Raw genomic sequence first — 24,319 nt, forward strand, 5'->3', positions numbered from 1 at the left:
CTCCGTGTTTACCTAATGTGTAGATTATTGTTCCTCTAACAGTACATTCAACTGTCACTGTTAATTTTGTTCAAGGCATATTTGGACGTTTATTACCCACAGATTTGCAAAATCTCACCCAGCCACGATCGACCAAGTTCCCTAATGTGCTCCCCACCTGCATTATCTATGGAACACACAGAGCTTATGAAATGTTATAGATACAACAAGCATTACTCACTCTTCTCAAATTATAGCTTATTATCTATTAATTTGTGTCTCTATTATATTTCCAACTGTTGTGTAATAGCATTGGTAATTTATATTCTGACCATGCAAGTAGTAAAAATGCCTTGTCATGAGACTTTTTCCTTAGACAAAATGCATGTGGTAGTAAATAGTATGAGAAACTTCATTACACATTAAAATAGTGTGGAAGATCAGGACTCAAACATGGAACATGTTCATCGCTACGAGTATGAAAATTCAGCTTACAGGAGAAGCACAAGACAACTGATCTGAAAATTCTTTGAAGCTGACTTACAGCACACAATACTCACGACCTATGGGGAAAAAAAAGCAGTTGATAGTGCCTTATGGTATTCCCTATTAATGAACGAAAGCATATTCCATTTCTGCACAAACCTGTACCACATTCTGCCGCCCCTTCATTTTTAGAAGAATGAATTTATGCACACATTGGCACCTGAAGTACAGAGAGACAATCTATGTGTTGTTGATGCAGTAATTTTTCTTAGAACATATATATGAATAATGCAGTTTTCATAAAGCCTACAGGAATTTGGGGCACTCTAAATGATAAGCTAATCCTGTTCAGCACAACACTACAAGAAAAGGATCAATGAAAAAAACAACTGTGATTTTTTATTTAGTGTGTCTGTATTTTATCACACTTGTGTGTATACACAGTGTATCTTTCTAGTTGTGTTCTTGACACTTGAAATAGAAATGTGTGGGTAACACGGTGTGCAAAAAAAGGCAAAACAAGGGAGGGAAAAATGGTAGAGACTGTAACACATATAAATTGATTGAAATACTACACATATACTAGACACTGCTCTGCTCCAAATGCACTTTATTGTGAAGCACGTGAACACCACCACGATAATTTAATTTTTTTTGTACACACACACACACACACACACACACACACACACACAGAATTAAAATTGCAGCTCATTTACAAACCCTCTGAACACATGTTTTGCTTGGTACCAGTGCATGTCATCAAAATTCTTATCCACAGAATTCTTTTTTAGGTCATGTGATACATAACTGTTTCTACGTAAGAGATTATGTCCATTGTAAGGAAGCCTGAACTGTTCTTCACTATCTTCAGTCACTAAAGCATAATCTGGATAAATCTCTGCCTCTTGACCAGTATCATTATCCACATTACTGCTGATAGGCTGTTCTTCACTAGTAGAACCTTTCAATGAAAATATAATATGTTGCCCCATGTTAGGTGGTTCATACAGTCTTTTGGGAAGAAGCCATGGACTATTCAGCCCAGCTCTCTTTTTCACAAACAGATAGGTGTTAGTAGTGCTGAGTGACTTGGTAACAAAGTTCTGCAACTCTTCACAAGTCATAATGCCCCTGAAAATGAATAAGAAAAAGTGGTTTCAGAACAACTGGCATACAATGTTGAGATGTCTTTAATATTTTAAATCTGTCTATTAGTATATGGTAAACATTCAGATTTACTCTAATCAGTAAATGTACTGGACAGCAAATTAAACTATGTTACTTCAGTAATTTATGAAATAATAAAGTTATTTCCAAAATAGAAGTTCAAAACAATCTTACTAATAATAGGGCAAAAGCAGGAATCACATGAATAGGTGGTGACCACAGTGCATGAATCCATGGACTGTATTCATCACCACAGGACAAAAGGCTTGACGGTTACCACCTACACCTTCCTGTGGCAATGGTTCAAATATTTTTTGGCTGTAATCCTGATGATTTCAGATAACATGGCTTTTCAGAAAGTGTAATATCAATATGCTTGACACGTTTTGATCCAATATAATGGTGCATCAGATAATTGTGATGAGAGGTAAAGCATCACTTAGTGTGAAAAAAGTTGATAATTCCCAGGACAAAGAAACCAATTTCTCTGTTTCTCCTTAAACATTAAATTTCTGTACGAGATTTGAAGCTGATAAAGAATTTTTAAATGCTGATCACAATGTACAGTGAGAAAATCAACATTTTTTAACAGCTAAAGGAAATAAAACATTGTACGGGTTGTTACTGATACAACTGAAAGAGAGATAAAATTAATTCAAGACTTCATTTACAGTTTGATAATAAATGAAGAACAATAACAGTTTCTTTAACAGGCTCTCTAAACATAGACAATTTTTGCTGAGTCTTCAAAAACTATCAAACCAAACCCATTACCAACTTATTCACAAACGTTTAACTTACATTGATTTAATATGTATATTGTATAATTTAATAATTTATTAGCAAAATTAATTTGAATGCCATTACTTATTTTATAACTCCCATGCTCTTCTTTTTTCCTAATTTCTTCATTTATAGTTTGTACGTAGTTGCACTTACTTTTGTAAATTTCTCCAATTACCGATTTTGGACATACAAAATGAAAAAAATCTGGAGAGCAAATGCAAGTGACTGATGTAATGGTATTTTCCCTTCCTAAGTCAATTAGGAATGAAACCAAAAGAAAGTGCTGGGAAGTTAAATGAAATGGCTGCAGGAAAAATGCAATGAAACAGAAAAGGAAAAGGTTGTCAGAACAGATTTAGCATATAGAACAGCGGAAATGAAATTAAAAGCAAAGTTGTCAACACTGAGAATGTAAGAGGAATTATATTGTGAAACACACAGAATAGAGCAAAGATAGGGAAAGAGTGAATTGAGAGCTCCTGCGAGGAGGAGGAACTATCTGCTGACAATAGAACAAGAAATGGAAGTTTCTCCAGAGGACATAGGGGAAGCTAGTACTAGAGTAAGAGTTTGGCAGAGCTTTAGAAGTCAATCAAATAAGACAGAAAGTATAGAAAACATTAATACAGAATTGGAGAAATTACAGGAGAAAGTGTCAACCAAACGATTATTCAAGATAGTCTGTGGGGTGTATGAGACTGGAGATGTACCATTGGGCTGTAGAATACCATCATTCACTCAATCCTGAAGATACTCAATGGAGATAAATGTGATACATATTCCACAGTCAGTTTACTAGATCTTGCATCCTCATAAGAATAACATACAGAAGAATGTGAAAGAAAAATTGAGGAATGGAATGATCAAGTAGCCTCGGTTGTGGGTAAAGCAGGTTGTACGGTTTGGTTTATTGGTAAAATACTGGAGAAGTGCCATCAGTCTACAAAGGAAACTGCTTATAAATCATTCATGCAATCCATTCTAGAGTATTACTCAAGTATGTGGGACCTGTACCAAATAGAACTAGCATGGGGTACTGAACACATACAGAGAAGGACAGCACAAATGGTCACAGGTTTGTTTGACCTGAGGGAGGGTGTTGCTAAAAAAAACTGAACTGGAAGACTCTTGAAGATAGATGTTGACTACCCCACAAAGTCTAGTAACAAAGTTTCAAGAACTGGCTTTAAATAACTCTAGGAATACATTAAAACTCTCTACGTATTGCTCACACAGGGATTGTGAGGACAAGATTAGAATAATTACAGTATGTGCAGAGGCATTCATTCAATCAATCATTCTTCCTGCACTCCATACAGGCATGGAATAGGAAGAAACCCTAATAACTGGTGGATGTAGCTGTGTTACATGACAGTTAGCTTAGCTTTAGGCATGGTAAAAGCACCAGAGAGGCAACTATGATGATGTGCTTTTATCGTTGAGACTAAACTTTACAAAAATCAAGAAACAGTCATAGGAGTTGTCAACACAGGAAAAGCTTCAACAACGTAAAATGTTGTAAAGTGTTTGAAATTCTCAGAAAAGTAAGGATAAGTTATAAAGAAAGATGGGTAATATACACTATATACAAGAACCAAGAGGGGAAAAAATATTAATGGAAGACCAGGAGAAAAGTGCTTGAATTAAAAAAGGCAAAAGTTTTTCTCCATTACTGTTCAACTTGCATGCAGAAAAAGCAATAATGGAAAGAAAGGTCCAGGAGTGGGAAAAAAATTGAGAGTGAAAGAATATCAATGATAAGATTTGTTCATGATACTGCTAGTCTCAGTGAGGCTGAGGATGAATTACAGGATACATTGAATGGGATGAAGAGTCCTCTGAGCACAGAATAAGGACTGAGTAAACTAAAGGAAAATTAAGGCAGTGAGAAGTAGCAGCAATGAGACAGCAAACTAAATATCAGAATTGGGTACTACATCAAAATTGGCATCACAGCTCAATGAGTATGAATACAGACATCGTTACAGATCATTTAAAATACACCATGGAAGAACAATGCCCTTTTTCAAAATTTGGGACCACATAATAAAGGAAGTAAAGGAATTCTACTAAACTGGAAGCAAAAGATCACACACCAAAGGAAGCTAGTGGGAAGATGATGCAGACAAGCAGAAGAAAAAAAAAAGATAGCATTCCTCGATGCAGACTAGCAGAGAAGAGAGAGCATTCCTCACTTCAAGAAATCTACCAGTATCAAATATAGGCCTTAATTTGAACAAGAAAGTTCTATGAAAGTGTTTTTAGAACACATGGTTGTACAGATGGGGGAAAACAAAAAATAAAGAGAAATGTGGTGTTACAGAAGGATGCTTAATATTAAGAGCAGACCAACAAGTTAATATTTAGCTTTTTCTTTGTTTTCTTCCTCATTTAATTCTTTAAATTCCGTGCATGTTTTTCTATGTAAGAGCTGGAACCTCATTTTTTGTAACTGTAAAGTGTAGATCTGTGCAGTCTGTAGGTGAGTTTTCATTTCTTTTGAGCAACCATTTACACAGTTCAGTAGGAGTCAGCTGTCATTGGAGAAATGTCAGGAGGGCAGCAAGTTGGGTATCTACATTTCTCTCTGTAGTTTTGTAGTATACTTCTCCAGTTAGTTTTACTAGGATGGGAAAGAGGTGTGCATGCTGTGTGCAGACCCAAGAGGAGCTGGCCATAGTTTGTAACAGCTGAATACATTTTTGGTTATGGTAGCTGTCTTGAGGATAATGCCTCAGTTTGTAGTTGTGGCAAAGAATCTGATACATTGCATGTGACAACTCAGGTGTCGGCCTTATCAATGTACCCAATGCTGTGGATACACCCTCACCGCAGGGTGGGTGGCAGGTAGTACTGTGTTTGCGCCACTCAAGACGGAGGGTCAATGTGGAGACTGGCTGTCTGTCCTCGCCCATCCACTCTATGAATGGACAGGTGGTCGCTCCTTCAGCAGTGTGTGATCAGGCACACAAGGGCAGGGGGTTGCTAGTTATTGGGAGCTAGGCACATTACGGAGCCCCTTAAGCAAATAGCATTTGGGGCCAGAAAGAAAGTCAATGCAAACTCAGTATGCCTGCTGGGTGGGGGGTCTCATCCGTGATGTGGAGGTGGCCTTGCCTGTGGCTATTGAGCATGCAGTGGGCAGTTATCTGCAAGTTATGACTTATACCATCACCAATGACACCTGCTGCTTGGGTTCTGAGGCCATCCCCAGTTAATATTAGTGGCTAGTGGGCAGAAGAGGTGATGGCTGTTGGCCTTGCTTTGGGGGGGGGGGGGGGGGGGGTGCAAACTAAGCTCACAATTTGCACTGTGTCATTCTTGGCTGCAGGTTTCTGGATCAGCATGATCGGATGGAAAACTATGGGACTCCCCTTGATAGGTCAGGGATGCATTACACACATGAAGCAGCTACTCAGGTAATAGAAGACTTGTGGAGTACACATGGGTCTTTTTTAGGCTATGTGGTAGGCTGAGGTATTGTGATGAACACTTACCAATCAATACTCAGATAGTGAAATCAGACCACATTCAGAGTAAAGACACTCTGATTGTTAAAATTTTATCAGTAAACTGTCGTTACTATTTGTAATAAAGTCCATGAATTTACTGCCCTCCAGGCAATATGCCATGCTCAAATTATTCTAGATACTGAGAGCTGGCTGAAACCTTAAGTAGAAAGCTGTGAAATATTTAGTGAATCATGGAATGTACAGCGGAAAACTGATCAGATGTCATAGGGGGGGGGGAGTGTTCATTGAGTCTACAAAAATATTCTATTGAGATTCAATTTGAGTGTGACAGTGAAGCTATCTGGGCATGTACAGCAGGTTTAGGTGAAATCAAGCTAATTGTTGGATTTTTTGCCAGCCATATGATCCCACTGTGGCAGTTTTAGTCATTCAAAGAAAGTTTATGCTCAGTGGTGTGGAAATGCCCAGACCACGCAATGTTAGTTGGAAGCGACTTTAACAAACCGAGTATCGACTGGGACAGGCAGCCTTGTGAAGTATGTTAAAACATATCTGGTACAAAGAAATTACAATTATATTAATACCTTCATCTGCCAACGGACGTTGATATATACCAACGGGGACAGGTGAAAATGTGTGCCCCGACCGGGACTCGTACCCGGGATCTCCTGCCTACATGGCAGACACACTATCCATCTGAGCCACTGACGGCACAGAGGATAGCGCAACTGCAGGGACTATGTCATGCACGCCTCCTGTGAGACCCACATTCTCACCTTGTATGTCCACACACTACATTCGTACTGTACCACCCCAACACACTCATTACTCGTGGAATACATTCTTACCAAGTCCCGTAAGAGTTCGGGGAATGTGTGTACATGCACACAGAAGGAGGTCATGGCCAGTGTTGCCAGAACTATATACTTATATGGCTACAGACACAGAATTTGTGCATCTGTAAAAAGATCAATGTGCGAAGCATACAACTACCACTATCATACATTAGCAAAAGATCTTGCTAAGATCCTGAGAAAATTCTGGTCCTACATACAATCACTAAGCAGGTCAAGGCTTCTATCTAGTCACTCATTGAGCCATCTGTTGTAGCAATACAAGATAGCAAAATGAAAACTGAAGTTTCCACTTTCACATCTTAAAAATTGTTCATGCAGGAGTATCGTACAAACATACCATTATTTGACCATAGTGCAGACTGCCAAATGGAGGACAAAGTAATAGGCATCCCTGTCATAGAAAGTAATAGGCATCCCTGTCATAGAAGGCAACTGAAAGAGTTCAAAACAGATAAATTACCAGGTCCGCATGGAATCCCAATTTGGTTTTGCAGAGAGTTCTCTACAGCATCAGCTCGTACTTAGCTTCCATTTGTTGCAATTTTTCTGCCCAGCACAAAGTCTGAAGTGAACAGCTCAAGCAAAAAAACTCTTGTATATAAGAAGGATAAAGAGCAGACCTGCAACATTACAGACTGATATTCTTAACATGGTTTTCTGCAGAATTCTTGAGCATGTTCTTAGTTTAAAAATAATACATTTTCTCGAGATGCAAAAGCTTTTGCCCACAAATAAGCGTGGATTTAGAAAGAATTGCTTGCACAATACTCAGTTTTCCCTTTTCTCACATGATGTCCTGTGATACACGGATGAAGGGCAACAGGCAGATTCCATATTACCTGAAAAGTGTTTGACAAGATGCCCCACTACAAACTATGTCAGTGGCTCGAAGACTTCTTATGTAATAGAATCCAGTATGTTGTCCTCAATGGCGAGTGTTCATCAGAGAGAAGTGTATCATCAGGAATGATTAGGGAAGTGTGGTAAAATCACAATTATTTCCTACATACTTGAAAGATCTGCCAGACATGGTGGACAGCAATCTGTGGTGGCTGGCTGATGATGCTGTGGTGTATGAGACGATGTTGATATTGAGTGACTGTAGGAGGATACAAAATGACTTAGACAAAATTTCTAGTTGGTGTGATGAATGGCAGCTGGCTCTAAATGTAGAAAAATATACGCTAATATGTATGAATAGGAAAAGCAAACCCGTAATGTTAGACTACAGCATTAGTAGTGTCCTGCTTGACACAGTCACATCATTTAAATATCTGGGCATAAAGCTGCAAAACAATATGAAATGGAATGAGATGTGACTGTGATTTTCACATCTCATCCAAAATTCACTCCCATTATTAACCGCAAATACCATTTCGGGAAGAAATGCATTTGCCCATAAGTGAAATAATCCCTATGTCCCTAAAGAGGCACCTTCAACATATTCAGTTATCAGTTTTACATAATACTGTTATTGCACACTTCTGTAGATTAAACACTTTTTTTACCTTAGTTGGACTGTGCCAGGTGGTTTCGACGATTATCCTCTAAAACAAGTTATGTAATCAATTTTTCGTTTGTTTGCTGATACATGTCTGCAGTCCTGGTACACATTGAAATCCATGCAGCACAGCAGTACAGACGCCAAAACAAAATGGTGTAGTTCATTAGTAAACTAGAGTATCATTTAGTCAGTTACTTTCTACATTTGAAGGCAAACAACACTGCAACAGTCCTTGCCAAGTTTGTGGAAGTTTGTCAGTGCTGCACAATTATGTAACAGTGGTTAGCTGACACAGACGCTTCCAGTGTGGTCAAACAAATATGAATGGGGATGAACCAACTGGTAGACCATGTGTCTCTGGAGAACTGGGATTTACAAGAGAAACCACCACTTGTTGTCACTCATTAGTAATGTTAAAATGCCAGATCAGTGAACCACCAAGACCGTTGCCCCTGCAACTACTGTAGAGACTGCTGCCTCTATTGAGAAATCCATAGTTATCTTCTGTTGTAGTTGCATTTAAACTATGGCTATCTGTATCATTTAGGCACACAAGCCACGCTGCAAGATCCATGGTTTGTGGGGGTATCATAGTTATTTACCAAGGTATCTACTCGTTTCCCTTTACTGGAACCACACTTGCCAAGACTGTGTCTGCAACTGTACATTCAACTGTTAAAGCGAGAAAAACCATCTGTAAACAGTATATAAAATTTATAAATCACAATGCACTTAGGAGTATTAGCTCCATTTTCAGATGGGGAATTTGAATACTGGATCATCCATAGAGCGCTAAGGTTCTGAAACCTTTAATGACTGATATATACAAATTTTAATTACTGACTATGAGGTGTTTCGTTAGGGCAATGCCCTTAATTGGTCCTTGACACTGAAGCAGCATTGCGTAAATCACTATAAAAATTTAGCTCAAAGGGCAAATCTCCTCCCAAATTGGCAAGAAGGAACTGTGGTGGGGAGCTGCAGATGAAGTGTCCAGTGCGGTACTTGCCTGTGAGTGTCATGCTGCTAAATATGCACTCCTGTGTGCCCATACAGCTATGTTTAGCTGAACAGAACTAAGAGTGATAGTCTATGTTAAAAGTACCACCATCACAGATCCTCAAATAAAAGATGTCAAGGTAGAAATGTTAAGGATGGTAACTTCCTGTGCAGATGTATCTTTTTATAAGACCTCACAATACACACAAATTAGCTTTGGCGAATTTCAACATCAAATGTTTCAGTACTACAAGACAACTGGTAGCATATCGGGATGAACATCCATCCTATTACGTCCCTATGATTCAGAAGCCAATGTAGAAGGTTAAGCAATGTTACCCTATCTGACACAAATGTTCTAATCTCAACCAAGTCAGTAGTGGTCATGGTAGATGGTCTGTAATGAGGAAATTGGGTATTCAATAAAGTGCTGGTATAGGTGTTGTGCAGAGGAACAGACACTGTACAACAATGTCCACACCATTCATTTGATGATGGTCTGAGAGACTTACATGAGGTGATACCAATTTCTGAAACCTGGCAGTGAAACATTATTTGTGATTATTCTGTAATTAATTTATATCATCATCATAGCTATGTCCAAGGATGTTTTGTTGCCTCACTGTGAAAAAACAGATTGGGCCACTGGACTGAATAATGACAGGTGAGATAGTATGGGGCACCTACACTACTGAACAACTGAAAACAGTCTGTCCCAGTATAAGGTTGCTATCTTACGGCCCTAGGGCAACAAAAATCTGATTTTAAGAATGTCACACAATTACTGACCAAATTTAAAAAAATAAAATGCTTACATAATCTACTCATTAACAGATATAATCTTACAATAAAGGTTTAACACAATACATCAAGTATTAAAATTAAAAACTCTGTTTATGTCTTGATGCTGTGTAACTCATGACATGCAAATTACCACTATATTCATTCAGCATTTAAGAATGAGAGCGCTTAGTGCCTTTCAACAACATTTTCGCTGTTCATGCAGTAAAACTTGAGCATCAGGCATGACATTTAAATTTATTGTTTATTTACTATTAACTCTATTTGCAACACATTTTGCAGACAGTTTCCACATATACCACTGAAAGCAACTGCAAAATTATATTGTTGTTCGATACACAGTTCAGGAGATATGATACCATAAACATTGAAATGCATGAAAAACTAGGTTTTCCTAAAATGGAGTGTTTTCAACCATAAATGTTTTACATGCTTAATATCAAGATTTAACACATTAATTCATTTGTAGAGTAATCAGACATTTGAATATGTTCTATACATGGGACTTTGATTCTTTAAAGAATCAGAGTGGAGCTTCAGTGTTCACCTGCTATTTGTGACAATTAATTATTTACTATGTGTTTGGCTTGTATGGGCACCCAATGGCAAGGTCATCAGCATCCCTACAATTATCAGCACAAATGAATGTGGAAATGAACTAAAACTGTGTACCTTTGTGCACTCGAGATGGCCACATACTCACTCTATCTCACATGCAATGAAACCAATTAGGGGGAAGATAGCTAATCAAGAAATTAAAACAAAGAGAAAACAAAACACAGAGGAGCTAAAAGAAAAGCACAGGGAAATGTGACTGGCTGACCACCACTGAGCCAGCCAACCTGTTGACACATTAAAAACATCTCCCTAAAATCTTGTTAAAAATGTTGGGCAATTCACAAAACTTTAAAATTCAAACCACATTTGTTTCATCATTACATAAAATACACTGCAGGTCCGTTGGAAATTCTTCTGAAGACAGCTGGTCAGCAAATAAAATACAGTCCAATAAAACGTGGCACACTGTTACCTGCACACCACAAGCACCATACATTGGAGGGTCCTCTCACCCGAGTAAGAAGCCATGTGTCATAGGGCTATGGCCTGTGTGAAGTCGAGTAAGAAGGACCTCATCCCGTCAACATGCCTGGAAGGAAGTACCCCATGGCTGAGTTGTGGGCTTGATGACATGGAGCTTGTTGTCAGTCACTTCCAGCCACTCATCTTCCCATTGACACATCACTTTGTACTTCAACAGCGAGGTGATAACTTGCAGGGGGATAGCATTCCGAAATACTTGAAGATCACGACAAGCCTCCTTGGCTGCTCAATCTGCCAATTTGTTCCCCGCAATCCACAAGTGCCCTGGTTCCCAGCAGAAAGACACCTCCTTCCCCAGTTGTTTTAGTTGGAGGAGGGCATCCTGGATATTTTGGATTATTTTATCTGCTGGGTACAAACACTGGAGGGAGTAAAGGATGCTCAGAGAATCCGAACAGATGAGAAATCTAACACTGGGAGAACGCCTTATCTGCTCCAGGGCCCACAAGATCACATATAATTCTGCGTCGAAGATATTAAATACTGAAGGGAGTCTGACGTCAAAGACATGATGTGGGAAAACAACAGAGCAACCAACGGAGTCCCCCTGCTTAGACACATCCATAAAAACGGCTACATGGGTGTGGTGCTAAGATAAAATGTCTGAAAATGTCGAATTAAAAACAGGAGGAGTGCAATCTCTCCCGTACTAATCCAAATTTAAAATCACTCTGGCCCTCTCCAGTAATCAGGGTGGCAGACGGATAAAACTCTGGATTTGGGGTCGTACTGGCTTCACACCGAGTGACTCCAGCACATGTTCCACACGGATCCCAAATGGCATCATGGCTCATGGACAGTTAGAAAAAAGGTGCTCCAGAGGCGGACGAACAAAAGTATGGTGTGTGGGTGAAGTTGGAGCTGTGAGGAACTTACGCGCCTGACTCACCATGAGGAGCTGGCACTGGATGGCAAGTGGTGGTTCCCCCGTCTCAGCACAGAGGCTGGGTATGCGACTGGTCCAATAAGCACCGGTGGCCAGCCGAATCCCTGCACGGTGCACAGTGTCAATGATCCACAAATAAGAGGGTCTCGCTAACCCATACACCATGCACCCATAGTCCAGCTGTGAATGCACGAAAGCCCAATAAAACTGGAGGAGACGCACCCTGTCCACTCCCCGAGACCTGTGGCTAAAGCACTTGATGGTGATCAGTGCCTTTACGGTTCTTGCTTTCAGGTCTTGCAAATGTGGCAACCACGACAATCTGGAGTACAAAATCAGGCCCAGAAACTGCACTGTGTCTGTAAAATGTAGGATGGTGTCCCCCATAGTCAAAGCAGATAGATTAAAAAAAGGTGACGATAATGATTAAAATAATGAAAACACACACACACACACACACACACACACACACACACACACACACACACACACACACACACACTTATCTGCAGAAAACTGAAAACCCATCTTTGCAGTCCGCTCCTCTAACCTCCACACTGTAAGTTGCAACTGATGGCTTGCTGTTGCAACACTGGAAAAGCAAAATAAAACAGAAAAATCGTCCACAAATAAGGAGTACTGTACAGGACTCCTTACCATAGATGTGATACTGTTGATGGCTATAACAAAGAGGGTAACACTTCTTCAAAACAATGCCCTGAGGAACACCATTCTCCTCCTCAAATCGATCAGACAGCGTGTCACCAACTTGGGTCCTAAAAAACCGCTGAGACGTGAAAAACGGTATGAGGATGGGGAGGTGGCCACGAAAGCCCCATTGATGCAGTTCTGCGAGAAAAGTGTCTCCAAGTAGTATTGTATGCCTTACTTATATCAAAGAATATGCCGATACATTGAAGCTTATGGAGGAAAGCCTGCTGAATAGCTGCCTCTAGGAGTGTCAGATTGTTGATAGTGGACCAAAATCTTCGGAATCCACACTGAGAGAGGCTAAGGGGTTGCCTGGTCTCTAACAACCAGACCAGGCGACGGTTAACCACTTGCTCCAGGGTCTTTCCTACACAGCTTGTTAAGGCGATATTCCAATAACTGCTGGGATATGTGCAGTCCTTTTCTGGTTTGAGGAGAGGGATCAGAATTGCCTCCCTCCGTGAGTTGGGTTGGGGAAGTTGCCTGTCTGCCATATTAGATTAAAACATTCAAAGAGGATTTCCTTTGCACCACTGGCAAATGTCAAGGCATGCAATACAGGATTTGGTCGTGACCGGATGCAGTGTCATGAGTCTCAGTCAGTGCTGATTCAAGCTCCCACAAGGAGAAAGGGGAATGGTAGGCCTCAGAACTGTTGGACCTGAAGTCCACCTTTTCCCTCCCTAAAGTCACATGGTAGAGACAAAACACCAGATCCTGGCTGGCATTGGCAGTAGTTTGTGCAAAATGCTCGGCCAGCATCTGAGCAATATCTCTGGGTGTTGTTTGGAGGCACCCCTGTTTCAGCATTGCTGCTATCAGTAAACGGCTTCGTTTACCGGAAATCCTTTGGATGGCTTCCCATACTTTTACAGAAGAAGTGGAATGATTGATGGAGTCCAGGAACACTTGCCATGACCTTTTCTTACTCTCCCTAATGATGCGTTGAGCCTTGGCCCTCACGACTCTTAAAGCCCTAAGGTTGCCTGCTGTCGGTCAGCATTTAAAATGTTGAAGAGCGCCATACCCTTCCTGGATCACAGAATGGCATTCATCTGTCCACCAAGATACTAGTCACTTCCTAAGATGACCTGAGGACTGTGGGATGGACAGGTCAGCAGCATGATTATCACTCATGTGACGCGGTCCACCCATCCGTGGAAACTGTCACAGTGTTCGAACACAGCCAGCTGTCTGAAATGCATCCAGTTAGCCCTGCTGACCATCCATTTTGGTGGCTTAACTTCAGGTGGTGAGCAATTTAGTAGGTGAAGGTGGACTGGGAACTGGTCACTGGAATGAAGGCCGTCAATGACCTCCCACTGAACAGAGTCGGCAAGGGTGGGAGAACAGAAAGAGAGGTCGATGGCTGAGAATGGCCCAGTAGCAGTAGAGAAATGTGTGTGAGTACTCGTGCCGAGGATGCACAGCTCGTGAGATGTCATGAGGCCCTCCAAAACCCGACCCCAATGGCAAGTAGAGATCAAGCCCCACAGGACATGATGGGCAGTGAAGTCTCGCAGGAGGAGGAATGGTCACGGGAGTTGTGTGATAAGATCTGTGAGAGCCTCAGTGTCTATTGCATCTTGCAGAGGTAAATGCAGTGAGCAAACAGCGATCCTCCGATACACTGATACACATGAATTTAAACTGCAAGTGCTTGCAGGTCAGTAGCCAGGGGGGAGAGCAGAGGAGTGGTACACATTAGTGACAAACACTGCGACACCTCCCTTGGCCTCTCCTGATAGGTCATCATTGTGGTATAGTGTGTATCCCTGTAGCACAGGGATGTCTGTATACAAATACAGGTGTGCATTTCTTGTAAACATAAGCACAAGGGGCGTGCCTGTGCTATGAGTTTCTGTACCTCCACATTAGTCTGGAACCCATTCATGTTCCATTGTAGTATGGAAGCCATGTCATTGGTGTGGTTTTAATTTACCCATCTTAGTACCAGGGAGGTGAAGAAGAGTGAGGGGGAGTGGGGGGGGGGGGGGGGCTGCCTGGATCTGAGGCATCTAACTCCATGATGTCCTCCTCATCAGCCAAACAGGAAAGAATGATGGCTGATGGTGGTTGGGACAGATTTTATGAGACTTTCCCTGCAACCTGCCCCTTCGAGGATGATGGAGAAAGCGAGCATTGAGAGGCACTCTGTTATTCTTGCACCTTCTGTAAGCTCACTGCGGAACTATTATTGGTCTTTCCTGGTGCAGCTGCCTGGATTGCTTTGTCCTTACTCTTTTTCCTTGACATGTATATGTCAAGTAAAGGTGCTTGTGGTAGATACAAGCATGCTTAAAGATGTCTGTGTTGAAGCAGCCGCCTTGGGAATAGGTTTGTTTTCCATGGAAGAATATGAGGTGGCAACGACAAAGGATTTCGTCGCCTTACATTCTTTTTTGGCTTCAGCATAAGGGATCTGCTTGGTTACCTTTATCTCCTGTATTTTGCGTTCCTCAGCAAAAGCAAGACAGTCTCGGCTCCAGACTGGGTGGTTCCCAGAGCAGTTGATGCAGGTCGCTGGTGATGGGCAGTCGGTCCCAGCGTCATGAGCGGTTTTTCTGCAGTTCCCACAGATCACTTCACATCCACACTCATGGTCGTATGGCCAAAATGCTGGCATTTATAGCACCGCATAGGGTTTGGAATGTAAGGCCAAACATTAAGTCAACGGAACCCCGCCATACGATGTTCAGGCAGTGTCGAAGAATCGAATGTGACAATAAAAGTGGCAGTCTTTTCAGTAGCTCCATTATTCCTGTGCATTTGTAGCTCTACATCAACTGTTCCCTGGGATACCCATTCTTGCTTCAGTTCCGCCATGTCCATGTCCATGATATCTCAACACGTGCCCTTACTGAAATTGAGAGACGTGTGCATCTCAACAATAATATCACAGTCACCCAGTTTCTGCAATTTATTAAGAAGTTCCACCTCCTTTGACCCGTTAGTTTCGACCAACAATGGGTCATTACGCAATCGTTTCATAGATTTTAATGTCCCAGCATGGCCTTTGAAACCCTTATGGATATAAAAGGGGGACACTTTTTCAAATGTCCCCTCCTTCCTCTTTACCACCAGCAACACACTGTTATTCACGACTCCATGAGCCCTGTTACTGCAGACCAAAGTATTCTTATTACCAGGATGACTAGCCTCTCTCATTCTTTTGGATGAATGGGTGTGAATCCTCCCAGGCGGTACACCCTTCCCACTGAGAGAATAAGATGATGATTTAGAGGGTTCCATCCCGGTCCCACGAGCAGCTATGGTCCACTCACACAGAGCCCCGTATGCCTGAGTAAGACTCATACAACTGAGGTGCGGCAGGTTTCCCAGAGGTTGCCCGCTAATGACTATGCCACCTCAACAGCCATGCATCCCATCAGTGTGAAGCACACCTTAAGATTTAGGTTTTTTTTTAGAGGTTTATTCTGTCCTCGTGATCTAGGTGGTCAAGCCAAGACCCTCGTTCCATGAGACACACAACGTTCCACCGCTGCGCTGCACAGTGGTCACTGAAGCATGCCCAGAGCTTACGGTGACAGGGGCTGGCGGCATTTATCAGCCCCCAGCTCAGGAACCCCAGGGTCGCCAAGTCCGTACCCAGCAAATGAAAATGTTGAGACCCTGATGGGTTCATTATTTATTGTCATTACTCTTATTAGTAACTGCTGCTTCAAGAGATCAGATAGGTCTATATAATTATTGCTTTAACTCACGTCTGATAATACATTTAAAAAAGGAACTGGGCTATAAGCTGTCTGGGAATGCTTAAGTGTTCTACATGCTACACAAATACTGTTTTGCTCATGGCCTACTCATTTACCAGCCACATCATCATCATCATCATCATCATCATCTACAAGAGCTGTTAAATAAGTAATCCAAGACTTTTTTTTCCTCAGCCTGTTTCAGTTGAAGCAAAGTGAAGTTTGTTGTGGGACAACATGGAATATTCCCATTTCAGCCCCTATGATTTCATGAAGTTCCAATAGGTGGCGGCGCTATTTGCAGTCTTCAAATCGCATCTGCAACAGAGGTGCATTCCAAGCACAGAGCTTTTGGTAGAAACCAGAGCATCACAGATATTTATAGGTGCTTGAAGAACATCTGCAGAGACCAGGTAATGAATAAATGCATGGTGAATCATTGGACGAGGGATCTGTCATCATCACATTGAGTTCATACAAACCCGTCCGATCACCTGTGTGCCAATCAGTAGCAAACAGCTGTGATTCCTGCAATGTTTGAACATGTAGACACTTTCATTTGAGGTGATCAATGGATTGCAATTGAATGCCTTGCTGCCCAGTGACCTTGCAGTTTGGTCTCCTTCCCCAAATCAACCCAATCCATTGCTAATAGAGGTAATGTTGGAGGCTGTACAGCATAGGGACCGTATCCTTCAAGCCACTATCCATCCCTACAGTCAGTGTGTTGCTGATCGCTTGATCTTTCATGGCAGTAGTCAACAGTTTACAATCAATCTGTTGGAAGTCCTGACACACTCATACACCAGTTGTGTACTCAAAGGTGTATGCACGCTGGGTTCCTTGACGCCTAAACGAAAAAAATTAATTTTGTCAACTACATGTCATTCTGGTGATATTTATAAGCAAAGTTAGTGATGCTTAATCACTTCGTTTCATTATGATGAAAATGGGAAATGCTTACACTGGAAATGTGTCCATAATGCACATATCCCATTCTATGGTGTCCTGGATATGTTCAATAGGATTGAGGTTAGCTAACCTTAGGGTCACACAGTTATCATCACAATGAATACTACACTCTACTGTGGAGATTATAAGGTTAAGAAACTTCCCTCTAATTAAAACTGTGCACCAGGGTGGAACTTGGACCCGGAACCTTGCCTTTCGCATGTGCCTGATGCCTGTAAGAGTGTGCTTCTTGAAAGGTAAGGTTCCGGATCCAAGTCCTTCTACATCACACAGCTTTAATCTGCTGGGAAGTTTCAAGCGACCTTATGTCTGTGGAGATTTTCTCAAATCATTCTAACACTTTTTGGTAGCAAAAGGGTGAGCATGTTTTGCTTAGGATAGAGATTACCTGTTGCATGCTGCACATGAGTAAACGGATGTCCACGACTGAACAGTGGGATACCTGTATCACTTGCCAGCGTGACCTAGCCTAATTTTTGAAACACTCGTACCACACCATTGGTGTGTACTGACACTCATCAATCCAGCTGACCTTTTCCCATGTTAAGAGCATTCAATGGTGGTAATCCTAGACCTGTACGAATCCCTCTCTTGTCAGAAGTATAGATCAGAGGTACCAGGTGGTTAAAAAGCAGCTACTCACAGAGGTCTAGAGTACGCTGGAATTACCATATGGCAGAGAAACTTGGTACATATGCTAACACGTTAATGCGGAACTGATTTATGGTTGAAAAAAATGTAGTTCCAATGTTGGCCACCAGGTGCAAATCTGGTGCTGTACACTGTTTATATGCTGGTGTGACAGCCGTGTTGTCATTTGACAAGCCGTAACATGTGTGAACAGTATGTCCATCACAAAGAGAGACCGTGTGCTGTTAGTGAAACTATTTTATATGAATGGCAGTAATTACAGTGCTGCACTGAAAGAGTATTGCTGACTGAAAGGTCTGAGGAGAGGCCCGTTGACTTTAAATGATTTAAAGGTGGTGGAGATGAAATTAAAAAAGAAAAGGGTGAGTATGGTGTGACACCTGGAAGTGTAAGGCATCCATCTCTGTGGAAGTTATTGATGTAGTTGCTGTTGCTGCAACTGACCATATAGCAAAATTCCAAATTTGCTCTTCGGTCCATTCTTCTTTGAAGGGACTTGTGAGGGGTACTGTGACATCTGCACTTTATTGAGACCTCCTTGTATACAGTATGTGATTCCTGTTTTGGAAGAGTGCAACTGTATGGAAACCACTGTATTCATGCAAGCTGGAGCAACACCTCATGTCACTCACACAGTGAAAGATCTATTTAATGCAACCTTCCATAAATGCATTACCTCCAGATGTTTTCCAGATAAGATCATCTGATCTTAATACATGTGGCTTTTGGCATAATCAGAATTGCACTTGTTGACCAACTGGAACTAATTTTTTTCCAGAGTAAATCAATTCTGCATTACAAGATCTACCAAGTTATGCTGCCATACATAATTACAGGGCAAAGAAAACCTCTGTAAGTAGCTGCACATTTATTATAACCACTCGGTACTTGTGTGGGGCAACGTCATCTACACCCCCTGGCAACAAGCTGATTCTGGACGGGATGGTTGCAAACGGGTTATTGTTGTCATTGTCCAACACTGAAATAATGGCAGTCAATTTGACTTGATACTGTGGTTTGTGAGAACCCCAATATCTGCCTGACTAAAAAGAGGGCTTGACATGCTGGCTCGTAAGAATCCCTGATTCCAGAGACGAGCTTTTCTATGTGTCAGACACCCACAAACTAACTACAACCAAATGCATTGGTACAGTGTGTCTTGTGCAACTGAACTTGGCTGTCAGATGGTCAGCACAAAGTACGATGACATTCCAGCCCTGTGATGTACCAAACTATACTCTTGCCACTGGACTGGAGTACCCTCTCCAAAACAAGTGTGTAACAGTACAAAGTTTACGAAGTTTTCTGATTATTAACTCTTTGTAGAAAATGGTGTTTTCTGTCACAAATATTTCCATTTCCTTTCTGTGATTATCTCCAGCAGCAGTAACTTTGGATAGGAGTACTTCTGGAGGTTGCTGTTGGCTAAGATGTTTGTCCAGTTATTGGTATTATGTTCATTTAGAAATGGAAACAAAGAAATATCATTTTGTGTTATGTGGTTTTAAATTTAGAACTAGATTCATCACTTGAAATGCATTACTTATCTGCAAGTAAACTGCTTAAAGAGAACTTTGCACAACTGTGAATGAATAAGGGCTGTGATTCAAGAGGAGCAGGAATGAAAGAATAAGCTTTATGAAACTAAAAAAAAAAAATATCTGTACTTTGAAATAAAAATTAAAGGCAGTCTGTCCAAGAATGCACATCTTTGAACTGAACCACTGCTGCCCAGTAACTTTCAATGGCATGTTGATCAACTCTGTGCATTGTTACATACTTGGATCTTCCTTAACATGCAGTACGGAAAATGGGCAAGATGCCGTCGTTCAATTGTCCCCCCCTCTTTGATGGCAGCTCATTTGAGATCATCCAGTGAGTGGTGAATGTTTTTGTGAGAATGCACTGCAAGTTTCAACTGGTCTCAAGTACATCCACTTGGATTCCTGCCATCTGATGCAGCAGGCTATTCCACACAGCTGACCCTGCCTTTTGGGGGAAGGTGTTCACAAGGCAGGCATGACGCGCTTGAGGACTACTGCCATGAAAGATCAAGTGATCAGCAACACACTGACTGTAGGGATGGATAGTGGCTTGAAGGATGCGGTCCCTGTGCTGTACAGCCTCCAACATTACCTCTATTAGCAATGGATTGGGTTGATTTGGGGAAGGAGACCAAACTGCAAGGTCACTGGTCTCATCGGATTAGGGAAGGATGGGGAAGGAAGTCAGCAGTGCCCTTTTGCCTGAAGAGATTTAGGGAAATCATGGAAAACCTTAATCAGGATGGCCGGACGCGGGATTGAATGCGAGTCCAGTGTGTTAACTACTGCGCCTCCTCACTCGGTATTAGCAATGAAAGGCATCGATACCTGTATGTTATACTAGCCCAAAACATAACTGACCTACCTCCCCACTTCATATATGGGAGAATGTGCCCGAGACATGCATTGATACCGGCAACCTCTATGCTCTTCTATGAAAATCATAAGGCTTCATACAAACCCCATATGTTTTGGTAAAGTAAGCCACATACTGTAATTCCATTTCAGGTGTTTCCTTGCCCATCTTCTCTACACCCTACATTGCTGGAGTTTGTACAGATGTTCACAATGGGTGTCCAGAGAGCAGGCCTGGAAACAGATTAGTACTGTCTAAGTTGACTAAGCACTCCCAGCTGTACCAAAAAGAGAATGTGCAATTCCATTGCATTCTCTTTGGGGGTAACTAAGAGTCATAATTTGTAGGTTGCAATCATCAGTTGGTACAGTTGACTACAAGCACCCCGTAGCTGTTTTCTGTGGTCAAAAGAATATTGAAAAAGAGGTTTCTGATTGAAGAAACACTAACATGCAAGTCTTTATGGTAGTGAAACTTTTTTGAGCAGTTTACACAAATAACAATAAATGACAATAAAATCAGTCATCAGTTGCTCAACTGAAATATTTTAATGTACGCAACCAGTTTCAACAGATTAATCACTCATCTCCGGAAATCTACAAACGTAGGAAAATACAAACGATTTCCTAAATTTTGTAGACTTCCGTAGATGACAGATTAATCAATCGAAACCAGTTATGTGCAACAAAATAATTCAATTATGTAGCTGATGACTGATTTTATTCTGAGAAAATTATACCACTGTTGCTGCAAAAAGTGAACAAAATCAATAATAATAAAACACATTTAAAGAATTATCATACCTGAACATGTGAAAAATATTTGTTTTTGGTGCTATGTCACTTGTTGAAGAAATTCTTGAATGCTGAGGCAAGATGATTCTATAAACTTCTTTTGGGCTCATTGGTGTGGAGCCAAGTATTATCATCACTTCAGGCACTAAATGGTTGTTACACTGGTCAAGTTCCTGGCGCACATTCTAAAAATAAGTAAGATTCCCCTTAAACTATTTTTCATGTAATTGTAGTATAATTCATTACATTTAAACATTAGTTTGACATGTAAATTCACACTGTAACCTCTATGTACTGTAAAACCATACAAAATTAGTAGTCATGAACGATGGAAGGTAACAGTTTAATGACCTCAGTACTGACAGGATGATAGTGGTGGAGGGCTGTATTGTTTGGAGCAGGATAAGGAGGAAATTTCCACTTGTTTCAGTACACACTTTGTGAGATTCAGGGAAACCACAGTAACATTAAAACTAGGCGGTCATATGGGGATCGACTCTGTATCCCTGGATGATTGTTGTTCATGTTGTTGGAGTGTCATTTGGGTTCTTTTAATGGCCACTTATTTCATGATTCCATCACTGCACAAGTTTCGAGTGGTAGGGATGTGAGGAGAAAAGGAGTGTTACTTTCGTATACGACATCGCTTCACAAAGAAACTTTAGAAATGCTACACAAGGGACATTAAATCTCTTAAATGAGGAGAGGTGGTGGTATATTAAAGATAAAATCTGTGATCATCTGGCATGTGTAAGATCACCTCCTCCAAAGGCACATAAGTATTACAAAGCATAGAATCTATCTGCATCAGTATGTGCACAGCTACCATTTCCACTTCCAGTAAAGTACTTTAAATGTGTTTTTGTGGAGAAATGCACAAATTCCAGTGGATGCCCTCGAAGTCTCAGTTCGATATTTGTAATAGGCTTTGCAATATCTACCAAGGAACCCCTTGAGTGGTCACAAGCATTGATGTTAAGTTTACCACTAATCTAATTTCTCCACTTCCCACTCTTCTTTTGGTATACTTAAATCCATAATATTTGCTCATTAGGCTGTTCATTCCATTCAATAGGTTCTGCATTTCTTCACTTTCACTACGGACAGCAATGTCATCAGAAAACCGTATCATTGATACCCTTCCACCCTGAATTTTAATCCACTCCTGAAACCATCTTTTATTTTCACCATTCCTTCTTCAATGCCGAGGTTAAACAGTGGGGGCAAAATATTGCATTCCTGTCTTACACCTTTTTTAATCCAATTCTTGATATTCCATCTTAATATTCCCTTTTGTTTCTTGTACATATTGTATATTACCCTCCTTTCCCTATAACTTACTCTTATGTTTCTGGAGTCGAATGCTTTTCCTAGGGTGATAAATGCAATGAATGTGTATTGATTTTTCTTCAGCCTAGCTTCCATTAGTAACTGCAACATCAGAACTGCTTCTCTGGTGCCTTTACAGTTTCTACAGCAAAACTGATCATCTAACAGATACTAATTTTCTTTTCCATTCTGCTGTATATTTTTCTTGTCAGCAATTTAGATGCAGGAACTTTCAGCTTATCATGCAATAGTTCTTGCGTTTATCTGCCCTAGCTATCTTTGGGATTGTGTGAACGATATTCTTCCGAAAGTCTGACAGCATGCTTCAAGTCGCACAGATTCTACACACCAACGTGAGTAGTCATTTGGTTGATATATCCCCCAACGATTTTAGAAATTCTAAAGGAATGTTGTCTATCCTTATTTGCTGCCTTATCTTATTTGCTGCCTTATCTGCACACAAGTCTTTCATATCTCTGTTAAACTCTGACTCTAATACCTATCACCAACCTAGTGCAGTGGAAAGTTTAGTGACTGTTCCTGGCACAACACAGATAATGTAGTCAGGTAGCATGGGGTACTTCCACTTTCACTGGAGAGACTGTTATCTCCAACAGTGATGTTGAGAAAACTGCTTTCTTCGGAAATGGAAAACTGAACTACAAATGAACAATTCAAACCTATATAAAAATGCACATTTAATAAAACTGACATTTATGTCTGGGTAATTTAAGTGTGCATTGTCTCTATATGTGTGTAGGCTGTTGTATTTTGAAGATAATTATTTTAATTGCAGCACCCTCAGATTTTAACTATTGAAGGATGCTTGTAGCAAACATCGATGGGTTTGCCTTTCTAATTTGTAATCTAACAGCCATATGTCTAATCATCCTTTTTATACAAGGAACTTTTATATAGGTTATTCAAATAGGAGGCCTACTGTAAATTTTAAATTGTATGCTCATGCAGAGAACCATTTTAGTTGGCAAAGTGGAGATTGTTCATGTGTGTATTTATGATTTATGGATCAACTTTCATGGTTAAATAGAGCAGGACAGGTCAAGTAAACAAAGGGTCAAGATGTCAATCTGAAGACAAGTTAAGTGCCCTGGAATCTTTTCTGAAATAATAAATCTTTAACATCTATGCACGTACAGTATGACTGATAACTTTATAGAATATGTAAATAAGGCACAGATATAAAAGAAAAGAAGTCAGCGATTTATTTGTAGATATTTTGGGTACTCTCACTTCAAACTGATCACACCTGGTAGATCGTAAGGTTTATTATTTACTGTTCGTATAATAAGTAAGTGATATGTCAGGAATTAACGCTTTCAGACCCTCTGGCTACAATTGTGTACATTAAATTTTACTGTGTCCTGGCTGCAGCAGAAGTATTTTTTTACAAATTTTAACCTGAAGCATACATTTGTGAGTGTTCAATCTTTCCATCCTGTGCAAGTGCTGACAACTGTTGGGCTTCATTGTGAAAATATCAGCAAGACAGTGTAGCAAACGATGAACAACAGTATACACAGTTGTGGTTGGTTCGATATATTACACCGTATAATTCAGTATTGTTATTGTTATTTTGCATGATAATTATTGAATGAATATTTTACTAATTACTACAGTAGAGAAAATTTAGAAATTAGTTATCTTGGTCAATATAATGAAGTCAAATATACGAAATATGTTTTG

The 24,319-nt window shown here is 40.6% G+C and overlaps 1 protein-coding gene across 5 annotated transcripts in view; it reads right to left on the reverse strand.

Annotated features, from left to right (window-relative positions):
• Positions 1 to 1,123: 1,123 nt before the first annotated feature.
• The window catches only part of LOC126161508 (MAD2L1-binding protein), a 38,016-nt gene continuing 14,820 nt past the window's right edge, over positions 1,124 to 24,319 (reverse strand). For 4 of the 5 annotated variants that reach the window (XM_049917430.1, XM_049917421.1, XM_049917415.1 and 1 more), the window contains 2 exons: positions 21,296 to 21,471; positions 1,124 to 1,599 (listed from right to left, as the gene is read on the reverse strand). In XM_049917430.1, the coding sequence (XP_049773387.1) occupies positions 1,164 to 1,599; positions 21,296 to 21,471 (612 nt within the window). In that variant the 3' untranslated portion in view covers positions 1,124 to 1,163. Of the gene's footprint in view, positions 1,600 to 20,628; positions 20,726 to 21,295; positions 21,472 to 24,319 lie in introns of all 5 variants that reach the window. The other variant, XM_049917448.1, reaches the window with a different exon arrangement.

This window comes from Schistocerca cancellata, chromosome 1 (genome assembly GCF_023864275.1).
Source record: "Schistocerca cancellata isolate TAMUIC-IGC-003103 chromosome 1, iqSchCanc2.1, whole genome shotgun sequence".
NCBI classification, from domain to species: Eukaryota; Metazoa; Arthropoda; class Insecta; order Orthoptera; family Acrididae; genus Schistocerca; species Schistocerca cancellata.